This window comes from Cherax quadricarinatus, chromosome 28, assembly GCF_038502225.1.
Source record: "Cherax quadricarinatus isolate ZL_2023a chromosome 28, ASM3850222v1, whole genome shotgun sequence".
Classification (NCBI taxonomy): Eukaryota; Metazoa; Arthropoda; class Malacostraca; order Decapoda; family Parastacidae; genus Cherax; species Cherax quadricarinatus.
In genome coordinates this window covers 25,577,275-25,590,884 of record NC_091319.1, presented here as the reverse complement: position 1 = coordinate 25,590,884, position 13,610 = coordinate 25,577,275, and the positions used below count along the sequence as shown (strand labels likewise).

Here is a 13,610-nt window from a genome sequence, read left to right as displayed (position 1 = left end):
CGCCTTGCTACTACTACCATACCGCCATACATACCACCATACCGCCTGCTACCTACTGCCGCTACCACCATACCGCCTGCCACCTCCACCATACCGCTACACTACCACCATACCGCCGCTGCCTACCATACCGCCTAGCCACACCCCATACCGGCCGCCACCACCATACCGCTGCTGCTACTACCATACCGCTGCTGCTACCATACCGCTGCTGCTACTGCCATACCTGCTGCTACTACTACCATACCGTCGCGCTACCACTATACCGCTGCTGCTACTACCACTATGCCACTGCGCTGCTACTACCATACCGCTGCCACTACTATACCTGCCGCCTGACTACCTACATACCGCTGCTGCCACTACCATACGCTGCTGCTACTGCCACCACCTGCCGCCTGCCACTACTACCATACCGCTGCCTCCACATATACTGCTGCTACCATACATGCTGCCGCTACCTTGCTGCTACTACCATACTCCGCATACCACTGCCACCATACCGCGTGCTACTACTATACCGCTGCCGCTACTACTTCATACTGCCTGCTGCTACTACTATACCTGCTGCTGCTACTACCATACCGCTGCTGCCACTACCATACCGCCGCTGCTACTATACCTGCCTTGCACACTACCATACCGCCTGCCATACTACCATCCGCTGCTGTACTACCATACCGCGCTGCACTACTATACTGCTGCTACTACCATACCGCTGCTGCTACTACCATACTGCCGCTGCTACTACCATACCGCTGCCGCTACCACCATACCGCTGCTGCTACTACCATACCGCTGTGCTACTACCTATACCGCTGCTGCTACTGCCATACCGCTGCTGCTGCCACCTACCATACCGCCGCTGCTACCACCTATACCGCTGCTACCACTACCTATACTGCTGCTGCCTACTACCATACCGCTGCCGCTACTACCATACTCCATACCTGCTGCCACTACCATACCGCCTGCTGCTACTACCTATACCGCTGCTGCTACTACTATACCGCTCGCCTGCACTACCTTCTACTGCTGCTGCCTACTACCATACCGCTGCCGCTACCACTTATACCGCTGCCTACCTACTACCATACCGCCTGCCTGCTACTCACCATACCGCTGCTACCACCACATACCGCCTGCCGCCACCACCATACCGCTGCCTACTACCATACCGCTTGCTGCTACCTACCTATACCTGCCTGCTACTACTACCATACCGCTGCTGCTACTCCATACGCCTGCCGCCACACCATACCGCCGCTACTACCATACGCTGCTGCTATCTACATACCGCTGCTGCTACTACTATACTGCTGCTGCTACTACTATACCTGCCTGCATGCACTACCATACCGCCGTTGCCGACTACCATACTGCTGCTACTACCTACATACGCCGTACCACTACCATACGCTGCCGCTACTACCTATACCGCTGCTGCTACAGCCATACCTGCTGCCACTACCCATACCGCGCCTGCTACCACTATACCGCCGCCGCCTACTACCATACCGCCGCTGCTACCACTATACTGCCGCACTACACCATACCGTGCTGCTACCACCATACCGCCGCTGCTACCACCATACCGCCGCTACTCCACATACCGCGCGCTACTACCATACCGCCGCTACACCATACCGCTGCCACTACCACCATACCGCCGCCGCACCACATACCGTTGCTTCACTACCATACCGCCGCCACCACTACCTATCCGCTGCCAGGGCTACTCACCTATACCGCTGCCATACCACTACCATACCTGCTGCTGCCTACTACTATACCGCTGCCTACTACCTACTATACCGCTCGCAACTACCATGCCGCCCTACTACCATACCGCTGCTACTACTACTACACTGCCTGCCGCCTACTACCATACCTGCTGCACCACCATACCGCCCCACCTACCATACCGCTGCTACCTACTACCATACCGCTGCTGCCACCATACCGCCATGCCACCTGCTCCGCTACCACTACCATACCTGTATGCATACCACATACCGCCGCCTGCCTACCACCTATACCGCTGCCTACCTACTACCATACCGCTGCCACCATCACCATACCGCTGCTGCCACCTACCATACCGCCTGCCGCCTACTACCATACCGCTGCCACTTACACCATACCGCTGCCGCAATCACTATACCGCCGTGCTACCTACCATACCTGCTGCTACTACTCACCATACCTGCTGCTGCCACCTACATACCGCTGCCGCTACTACTCATACCGCCTGCTACTACTACCATACCGCTGCCCACCACCATACCGCTGCCTACTACATACCCCGCTGCTACCACTACCATACCGCTGCTGCTACCACCATACCGCTGCCTGCTACCATACCGCTGCTGCTACCACTATACCGCCGCTGCCACTACCATACCGCGCTGCTACCACTATACCGCCTGCTACTACCACCTACCACCGCCGCTACACTACCATACCGCTGCCACTACTACCATACCTGCTGCTACTACTACCATACCGCTGCTGCTACTACCTATACCGCTGCTACTACCACTACCACCGCTGCTGCTACTACCTATACCGCTGCTGCTCACATACCGCTGCTACACTGGCCATACCGGCTGCTACTACTACCTATACCGCATGCTGCCACTACCATACTCGCTGCTACTACCATACCATGCTGCTACTACTACCATACCGCTGCTGCTACTACTATACCGTGCCACTACCATACCGGCTGCGTCTACTACCACTATACCGCCTGCTACACCTACTTACACTCCATACCGCTGCTGCATACTCATCTGCTACTACCGCAATACGCTGCTACTACCACTATACTGCTGCTGCTACTACTATACTGCTGCCACTACTCCATACCGCTGCTCATACTACTACATACCGCTGCTGCTACTACTATACTGCTGCTACATACATACCGTTGTTGCTACATACTCCGCTGCTGCTACTACATATCGCTGCTATTACTACCATACTGCTGCTGCTCTACTATACTACCATACTACACCATACCGCTGCGCTACTACATACTGCTCTCACATACCGCTGCTGCTACTACTATAATCGCTGCTACTACTATACCGCGCCGCTACTACTATACTGCTCACATACTACCTACCGCTGCTACTACTACCATATGCTGCCGTACTACATACCCGGCTACTACTATACCGCTGCTACTACTACCATACCGCGCCGCTGCCACTACCATACCGCCTCTACCACCATACCGCTGCATACTACTATACCGCTGCTGCCAGATGCCAACCTGCTGCTGCTACCATACACCGGCCTCTACCACCATACCGCCGCCTACCACCATACCGCCGCCTTACCATACCGCACCTAATACCGCTGCCACTACCTACCATACCGCCTGCCGCCACCACCATACCGCTGCCACTACCACCATACACCGCCGCCTACTACCACCACACCGCTGCCACACCATACCGCCGCCGCCACTACCATACCGCCTGCCACCTACCATACCTGCCGCCGCCACTACCATACCGCTGCGCTACTACCATACCGCCGCTGCTACTCCATACCGCTGCTGCTACTACTATACCGCTGCCACACTACCATACCACCGCCGCACCACTACCATACCGCCGCTGCTACACATACCGCTGCCATACTACATACGCCGCTGCACCACATACCGCCGCCTACCACTAATACCGCTGCCTACTATCCACTACCAACACCGCTGCTACTACTACCATACCTGCCTGCTGCTACTACTATACCTGCCTGCTACCACATACTACCGCCTGCTACCTACATACCGCCGCTGCCTACCTATACTGCTACTACTACTACATACCGCGCTGCTACTACCATACCGCTGCTACTACCATACCGTCCGCTGCCACCTACATCATACCGCTGCTGCTACCTACCATACCGCCACACTACCATACTGCCTGCTACCTACCATACCGTGCTACCTACTACCATACCGTTGCCTGCTACCACCATACCGTTGCCACTACCACCGCATACTACCATACCGTCTACCATACCGCCTGCCACTGCGCACTCCACCTATACTCCGCTGCCACTACCACCATACCGCTGCTGCTACCTACCTATACCGCTCCAGCTGCTGCTACTACTACTATACTGCTGCTGCTACTACTATACTGCTGCTACTACTACTATACTGCTGCTACTACTACTATACTGCTGCTGCTACTACTATACTGCTGCTACTACTACTATACTGCTGCTGCTACTACTATACTGCTGCTACTACTACTATACTGCTGCTACTACTACTATACTGCTGCTGCTACTACTATACTGCTGCTACTACTACTATACTGCTGCTGCTACTGCTATACTGCTGCTGCTACTACTATACTGCTGCTACTACTACTATACTGCTGCTGCTACTGCTATACTGCTGCTGCTACTACTATACTGCTGCTGCTACTACTATACTGCTGCTGCTACTACTACACTGCTGCTACTACTATACTGCTGCTACTACTACTATACTGCTGCTGCTACTACTATACTGCTGCTGCTACTACTACACTGCTGCTACTACTATACTGCTGCTGCTACTACTACTATACTGCTGCTGCTACTACTATACTGCTGCTACTACTATACTGCTGCTGCTACTACTATACTGCTGCTGCTACTACTATACTGCTGCTGCTACTACTATACTGCTGCTACTACTACTATACTGCTGCTACTACTATACTGCTGCTACTACTACTATACTGCTGCTACTACTACTATACTGCTGCTACTACTATACTGCTGCTGCTACTACTACTATACTGCTGCTACTACTACTATACTGCTGCTACTACTACTATACTGCTGCTACTATACTACCACTATACTACTACCACCACTATCACTACTACCACCACCTACCAGCTACCTTCTTGTGCCCAACTAACACATTACAATGATTTAACCCACCACCATTTTCTCTGAAATAATTTACATTGACCTTTCCGGTTATCTTAGGTTAAATCTGCATCATTTACCAAAAAATATTCCTTTACCATTTGTTTATTTTAATAATTGTATAACTGTGTTGTACGAGAGAAATATACAATGTGACATGATTTTTACGTTTTGTAAGGGATTCATGCAATAAAAGGTTTGATTTTTTTTTGTATGTTTCTTTGTATTCTGAGTAAATATAATATACCAGACCCTTTTCACGCACACGTTCAGACTACATAGTTTCGGCTTTGCAACATTTTTTATTTTCCCAGCTTTTGAAACCCCTGCGATTTATTGAATGAAATTTTAGTTTCGACCTAGATCTAGGAGTCGTAACGTTTGTCCTCCACGTGACTGTCACTCCAAGTGCTTTCATTGTAATCTACTGGCTACATTGAATATTGTATTTTGAAGGAGAGGAATGTTTCGCCACTGTACATTAACCTTGATCTCGTCAAACAACTGGTGGAGACAATGGGCAAGTATCATCCGGCATCTGTTAGGAAAGTTATCTCCAGACTTAGTGAGGCCAAGATTAATGAAGGTATGTATGTAGGATGGTAAACGTGCCTGTTTATGAATGAAGGAGTTTCTACTGGTAGTGAATGATTTAGCAGCGTGATAGTTGTTAAAGAATGTGCAACGGGTTTCAAGGCAGACATCCTTCAGCTAGAAGGCTCTGGTAGATGAACTACTGCAAATTTACCAACAACTGGGCTGCACCATATTACTCAAACCGTTTCTTCCACTTTTTTTTTTTACGATAATTTGTCTGATACGAGCGATAAACATGATTCCATCTGGATGTTGCAGCGCTAAAAACACGCTACAAAGCTAGATGGAGTACCTAAATGCTTGCTGATTTCTGCTGGGTGTTGTAATGAGACCAGCCAACCAAGGCTTTCAGACCACACAGCTAAACATTGTTCATATGTTCGTAGTTGGATACCATGACACTGCCTACATTTTGGTCGAGTTAAATCTATTGACACCACAAAGGCTATTAAGGCTGCATACAAGTTGTTCACTTGTGAGGGAACTATAACAAAATTTTTGTCGTGTAATAAAGTTGGTAGAATTACCGACAATATGTAAAGTAAAAGGACACAAGTGCAACTAATGTGACATTTATTGTGGCAACGTTTCGCTCTCCAGGAGCTTTATCAAGCCATTACGGCTTGATAAAGCTCCTGGAGAGCGAAACGTTGCCACAATAAATGTCACATTAGTTGCACTTGTGTCCTTTTACTTTAAAATTTTTGTCGATACATTATACTCAACTTTAGACTGATACCACTACTATGAAAATTACAATACCTACGGCTACAGAGATCGATCTGTGGTACCCTTACTTTAATCCTTAAACCAGTGTCTCCTATATAATCTCTCAAATATAATCATCGTATAAACACTGAAAGATACACCTCACGGTGTGTATATCATTTAGTACATGTTAGCGTATACGATTTTTATAACCTTAGTATATGCAACTGTGATATACTTGTATTTTATTTCTTTCACATTAGTTTTATGTTGGAGTTTAATATGAACATGATGGAATAAAACCTTTAATTTATAAAACTCTTATTTTAAAGAAAGTGTGATATGCTACACAAAAGCAATTATATATTCTTGATCAATATTGTTTAATGAATATGATATCAGATGGTGTGTGTGTAGTTTCAAAACTAAAATTCGATACTGTAATTATTACAGATGCATTGTGGATGAGCAACGAGGTTTTAGTGGGTAGGGGATGTGTAGATCAAGTGTTTACATTGAAGCATATATGTGAACAGTATTTAGATAAAGGTAGGGAAGTGTTTATTGCATTTATGGATTTAGAAAAGACATATGATAGTGGATAGGGGAGCAATGTGGCAGATGTTGCAAGTATATGGAATAGGTGGTAAGTTATTAAATGCTGTAAAGAGTTTTTATGAGGATAGTGAGGCTCAGGTTAGTGTGTGTAGAAGAGAGACTACTTCCCGGTAAAAGCAGGTCTTAGATAGGGATGTGTAATGTCACCATGGTTGTTTAATATATTTATAGATGGGGTGTGAAGGAGGTCAATGCTAGGGTGTTAGGGAGAGGGGTGAGATTAAATTATGGGGAATCAGATACAAAATGGGAATTGACATTTACTTTTTGCTGATACTGTGCTTATGGGAGATTCTAAAGAAAAATTGCAAAGGTTAGTGGACGAGCTTAAGAGTGTGTGTAAAGGTAGGAAGTTGAAAGTGAACATAGAAAAGAGAAAGGTGATGAGGGTATCAAACGATTTAGATCAAGAAAAAATGGATATCACATTGGAGAGAGGGAGTATGGAAGAGGTGAGTGTTTTCAGATATTTGGGAGTTGACGTGTCAGCGGATGGATTTATGAAGGATGAGGTTAGCCATAGAATTGATGAAGGAAAAAAGGTGAGTGGTGTATTGAGGTATATGTGGAGACAAAAATCATTATCTATGGAGGCGAAGAAGGGAATGTATGAAAGTATAGCGGTACCAACACTTATATGGGTGTGAAGCTTGGTTTGTAAATGCTGCAGCGAGGAGGCGGTTGGAGGTGGTGATGTCCTGTCTATGGGCAATGTGTGGTGTAAATATTATGCTGAGAATTTGGAGTGTGGAAATTAGGAGGTGTGGAGTTAAAAATATTAGTCAGAGGGCTGAAGAGGGGTGGTTGAGGTGGTTTGGTCATTTAGAAAGAATGGATCAAAGTAGAATGACATGGAGAGCGTATAAATCTGTAGGTAAGGAAGGCGGGGTAGGGGTCGTCCTCGAAAAGGCTGGAGGGAGGGGGTAAAGGAGGTTTTGTGGGCGAGGGACTTGGACTTCCAACAAGCATGCTTGAGCATGTTAGGAGTGAATAGACAAATGGTATTTGGGACCTGACGAGCTGTTGGAGTGTGAGCAGGGTAATATTTAGTGAAGGGATTCAGGGAAACTGATTATTTTTATATAGCTGGACTTGAGTACTGGAAATGGGAAGTACAATGCCTGCACTTTAGAGGAGGGGTTTGGGATATTGGCAGTTTGGAGGGATATGTTGTATATCTCTTTTCCGCATTTGCTTCTAAACTGTTGTGTTCTTTGCACCTCTGCAAAAACTGTGATTATATATGAGGCGAGTGTTGAATGATGAAAGTATTTTCTTTTTGGGTCACCCTGCCTCGGTGGGAGACGGCCGACTTGTTAAAAACAGTTATTACAAACCTGTGTAGTGACCACCAGAGGTACCTGGCTCTTAATGTTGTGGTTCACATCCTTGACAGAGCATCAAGGGACCCAGATTGAAATAAGCCACTGGCTTTCTTGAGTTATTCTAGGTTACTTAACCTTCATTTTTCTCCAGCTGAGTGAAATAATTATCTGTCCTCCATCGCACAGATCAGCCAGCTTCGTCACATCGCGGGGGATGTATGGGCGCGCCTCTCCCCCCTCCACGACACACACGCCCACCTCAAGCCACCACCGACACTCGTCCTCCACTCCCAGGGTGTACGGACCCTCCCTCACGCCGGAGACCCCACGAAGGGTACACCACGCCAGCGCCTACACCAGGAGGACCACATCTCTCACTGAGAGGAAGACTCACGTAAGTGTCTCGTCCTGGCTCCTCATTCAAAATAGTTCTGGTAGTGACCCTTGAAGGTGCCTTGGTGCTGGTAAAAAGCTCTTGATTCATACCTATTTACCTTTTATTTTCCAGGCGCTGTATGATCCTCGCGGGTTTAGTGGTTACCCATGAGCATAGTTTTGGTTGTAACGTAGAAAGCGTAGCTTCTTCCCTATGTAAGAGTTTAGTATGATTTATAATTGAAGAGTGGTTGGTTGTAAATATTTCACGAGTGATTGTTTTTGAGAGGAGTCTTGGCGAGTATGAAGACGAGCATCGTACAAAGTGAAAACTCTTCAACTAGTGCTTGGTTTCGTGCATTAAGATGCTGCATCCAAATGTTATACTGTGATAAATGGCTTTGAAAACCAACAAGTTGAAGATTGAGACACTTAGGCAACATATAAGAATTTTTATTGAAACGTTTCGCCACACAGTGGCTTCATCAGTCCAATACAGAGCAGAAAGGTGTATAGTAGTAGTATGATGGCTCCACTGTGATCCTCCTGCTTCCACTCACTTGACTAAGTATATAAGCCACTTCTTTGGGCTTATGTTGTACTTTCTATAAGAGTAATGGACTAAACACACAGATTCCAGGCTGAGGGACTGATTACCTCAAACTACTCCTTACACCTTTCTACTTTATATTGGACTGATAAAGCCACTGTGTGGCGAAACGTTTCTTCAACAAAGATTCCTATATGTTGCACAAGTGTCTCAATCTTCAAATGTTATACTGTCTACAGTAGTGAATAATACACAACCCGACTTGGAACATTAACTAGGCACACACAGACGAGCCAAGGTAGGGAGCTTTCCCCTCGTATATATACTGGCTACCTACCTTCGTGCTAATGTGTCTTACTAGTTAATGGTCCAAGCCGGACCGAAATGGGCCTTATTTTTTCTCCTCTGTGCAGGCTTTGTTTATTATTCCACTCGGAGTATTGTGCCTTTTCATTCTTTACAATAGTGAAGACACATTGTACAAAGCATTCATGATAAAAATCTACAGTGTGAAAAGCTGTCACAACACTTTTAGAAATTATAATGCAAACAAAAGGTAAACATAAGTGGATTTTATGATCCAAATTTCGATTAGACATAAGTCAGAGGAAAAAGGATTTGTGTACTTCGTTTTGCAGACGCTGTCGTGTTTCAGCATAACACAATGATATAAATTAAGCCATAGAATTTAGACTAAATTGTATTTTATTCATTACCCTCAGCTTTCTGCTCCATAAATAATTAAAATAATGATGCGCACCTTATTTTGAAATCAGACCCCATTCTTTATATATTATATGGTGGTTTCTGGAGTACATTGAATGTTTGTTAGTGTGAGAAAACACTCGTTGACAGAACCCACTCGAATTTTTTATTCGACCTTCATCCAATATTCTATTAAGTTGAAAAGAAATCTTATGTTAGAGGTGGCAGCATGCAGACGTTGTTGTGTCTGTTATCAAGATGTAGTTTGCTTAACAAGGGATGCTAGAGAAAGCGTCTCGCACACTTCCGGGGAGAAATCTTAATTTTTTTTCATGAGGTATGTTTAATCTCTTCTCCGAGGATTATGGTCCCCAATTAGCACTAGTGGTGGCATCCACCACCCCATACTGGGCCAGGAGCTAAGACTCGTCCCCTGCAACCCCGTATAAATGAGGAGAGACTCGCAAGCATGCACGTACGGGCACATTTATTTATACACTACATATTATATTTGTAAAATCTAGTATATATTTAATACAACTGCTACGAAAAATGAATGTAGCCTTCATGTGCTCCCCCTTCAGCAGTGACAGTGTGGTAGCACCTTAGACCACTCACCTACCACAACCTTGTAAGAGTGTGTGATGTACGTATTGACGCACTCATTCATTATTTTTTTTTATTTTACACAGGGTTTGACAGGGTTAAGGATCCCTAGCTTTATTGACAAGCTATTTACAAGTTAAGGATTCTTAACTTAATTGACAAGTTAAGAGCTGTTACCTACATCATCTCATTTGAAAGCATTTTCATTGCAATGAAACATACAAGCAGGGAACAGGATGAAGTTGAAGCCATCTGTGGGCCAGCATTTTCATTTGATCAACTGACTTTATCTCGTTAACATCATTATGTTGTACGAAAGTGTTCCATACTCGAGTCATCCTGGGTATATATGATCTCAGATGGAGTGATGTTCTGGAGAAGGGTACAGCCAGAGTGAAGTTGCTGCTTTCTGCCCGTTTTGTGGCATAGAAGCTTGTTTCACGCTGTCCTCGAAGTGGATCCAAGTGTGGTACTTTGACAGTATTGGCCTTGTAAATAACAGTAAGGCCACCCACATCCCTCCTGTGTTGAAGGCTCTGCTGAAATGACAGATCTATCCAGGATTGGTTCAGGCGAGAGATGAGACGTCTTGCTCTGTTCTCTACTGTCAAGCAGTTGCAGATGAGAAGGGGGGGGGGCAGACAAACCAAGAAAGTGGAGCATACTCAAGGTGTGAGCGTACTTGTGGCTTGTACAGAATCTTGCAAGCCCTACTGTCAAGCAGATGCGAGATACGGCGAAGTGCTGTAAGCTTCCTGGCTGCCTTGTTTGCAAGATTTACAACATGGTTCTTCATGGTCAGTTTGGAGTCAAATTTCACCCCAAGGATATCAACTTCTTCCCCAGGTGCCAACACCCTCCCATTCATCCTTACTACTGCACCGGCATTAGCATCATGGTGCCTAGAGACCATCATCATTTGCGTTTTCTCAGGTGCAAATGTTACTTGCCATCTATTTCCCCAATCTGATATAGCTCTTAGCTGGTGATTGAAGTAGCTTAGAGCAGCTGGCATTTCTTCTCTTGGATAAGTGAAAGTCAGTGTACAGTCGTCTGCATATGAATGGGATTCTGGGATGAGATGAAGGTCATTGAAGTAGACATTCCATAACAATGGTCCCAGAACACTTCCATGTGGAACACTTGCCCCAATTGGATGTCTTGCTGATTCTGTTCCGTTGAGAACTACCCTTAGAACATAAAGGAGGATCACTGCAGCAGGCCTGTTGGCCCATACTAGGCAGGTCCTTTACAATCCATATCACTAACAAAACATTTGCCCAACCCAATTAGAGATCTACCATGAAGGTAATCACTGAGGAGACATAGCATAGAGCCTGCAATTCCCAGAGCTTGAAGTTTTGCTAAGAGGCCCTGGTGCCACACCTGGTCGAAAGCACCAGCAATGTCCAGTGCTACTACACAGCTGACTTTGGATTCATCCAGTGACTGATGCCACTTAGTAGAGAGGTTTAACAACAGATGAGTAGCAGAGTAACCTTTCCTGAAGCCATGTTGACGGTCACAAAGTAGTGAGTGGTAGTCAAAAAACTCATTTGTCTTGAGATTATTGTCTACAGGATCTTACCAGTGATTGACAGGAGTGACACTGGTCTGTAGTTGCTGATTTCTACTCTGCTCTTCTTTTTGTGAACAGGGACTACATTTGCCTCTTTCCACAGAGAAGGCCATTTACACTGTACTAGGCAGTGCTGAAAGATGTGAGTTAGAGGTGCTGCTAGCTGGTCTGCACATTCTCTCTCTCTCTCTCTCTCTCTCTCTCTCTCTCTCTCTCTCTCTCTCTCTCTCTCTCTCTCTCTCTCTCTCTCTCTCTCTCTCTCTCTCTCTCTCACACACACCAGTGAAGAGGCGGGGCCAGGAGCTAGGACTCGACCCCTGCAACCTCAACTAGGTGAGAGCACACACACACACACACCACACCACACCACCACCACCACCACCACCACCACCACCACCACCACCACCACCACCACCACCACCACCACCACCACCACCAGAGTGGTGGAGCACCTGGAAAGAAACAAGTGTATAATTGACAACCAACACGGTTTCAGGGAAGGAAAATCCTCTGTCACAAACCTACTAGTTTTATGACAAGGTGACAGAAGTAAGACAAGAGAGAGAGGGGTGGATCGACTGCATATTTTTGGACTGCAAGAAGGCCTTCGACACAGTTCCTCACAAGAGGTTACTGCAAAAGCTAGAGGATCAGGCACACATAACAGGAAAGGCACTGCAATGGATCAGAGAATACCTGACAGGGAGGCAACAAGAAGTCATGGTACGAGACGAGGTGTCAGAGTGGGCGCCTGTGACAAGCTGGGTTCCACAGGGGTCAGTCCTAGGACCTGTGCTGTTCTTGGTATATGTGAACGACATGACGGAAGGGATACTCAGAAGTGTCCTTGTTTGCAGATGATGTGAAGTTAATGAGAAGAATCAAATCGGATGAGGATCAGGCAGGACTAGAGAGAGACCTGGACAGGCTACAAGCCTGGTCCAGCAACTGGCTCCTTGAGTTTAACCCTGCCAAATGCAAAGTCATGAAGATTGGGGAAGCGCAAAGAAGACCGCAGACACAATATAGTTTAGATGGCCAAAGACTGCAAACCTCACTCAAGGAAAAAGATCTGAGGGTGAGTGTAACACCGAGCATATCTCCTGAGGCGCACATCAATCAGATAACTGCTGCAGCATACGGGCGCCTGGCAAACCTACGGATAGCGTTCCGATACCTCAGTAAGGATTCGTTCAAGACTCTGTATACCATTTACGTCAGGCCCATACTGGAGTATGCAGCACCAGTTTGGAATCCACACCTAGTCAAGCACGTCAAGAAATTAGAGAAAGTGCAAAGGTTTGCAACAAGACTAATCCCAGAGCTACGGGGAATGTCCTACGAAGAAAGGTTGAGGGAAATCGGCCTGACGACACTGGAGGACAGGAGGGTCAGGGGAGACATGATAACGACATTTAAAATACTGCGCGGAATAGACAAGGTGGACAAAGACGGGATGTTCCAGAGAAGGGACACAGACAAGAGGTCACAATTGGAAGTTGAAGACTCAGATGAATCAAATGGATGTTAGGAAGTATTTCTTCAGTCATAGAGTAGTCAGGCCGTGGAATAGCCTAGAAAGTGACGTAGTGGAGGCGGG

General features: G+C 46.4%; 1 protein-coding gene across 7 annotated transcripts in view; it reads left to right on the top strand.

The window, feature by feature from the left end:
- Positions 1-13,610, top strand: part of qtc (quick-to-court) — a 398,802-nt gene that overhangs the window by 237,338 nt on the left and 147,854 nt on the right. For all 7 annotated transcript variants that reach the window (XM_070089489.1, XM_070089493.1, XM_070089490.1 and 4 more), the window contains exon 3: positions 8,382-8,589. In XM_070089489.1, coding sequence (XP_069945590.1) covers positions 8,382-8,589 — 208 coding nt within the window. The remainder of the gene's footprint in view (positions 1-8,381; positions 8,590-13,610) is intronic.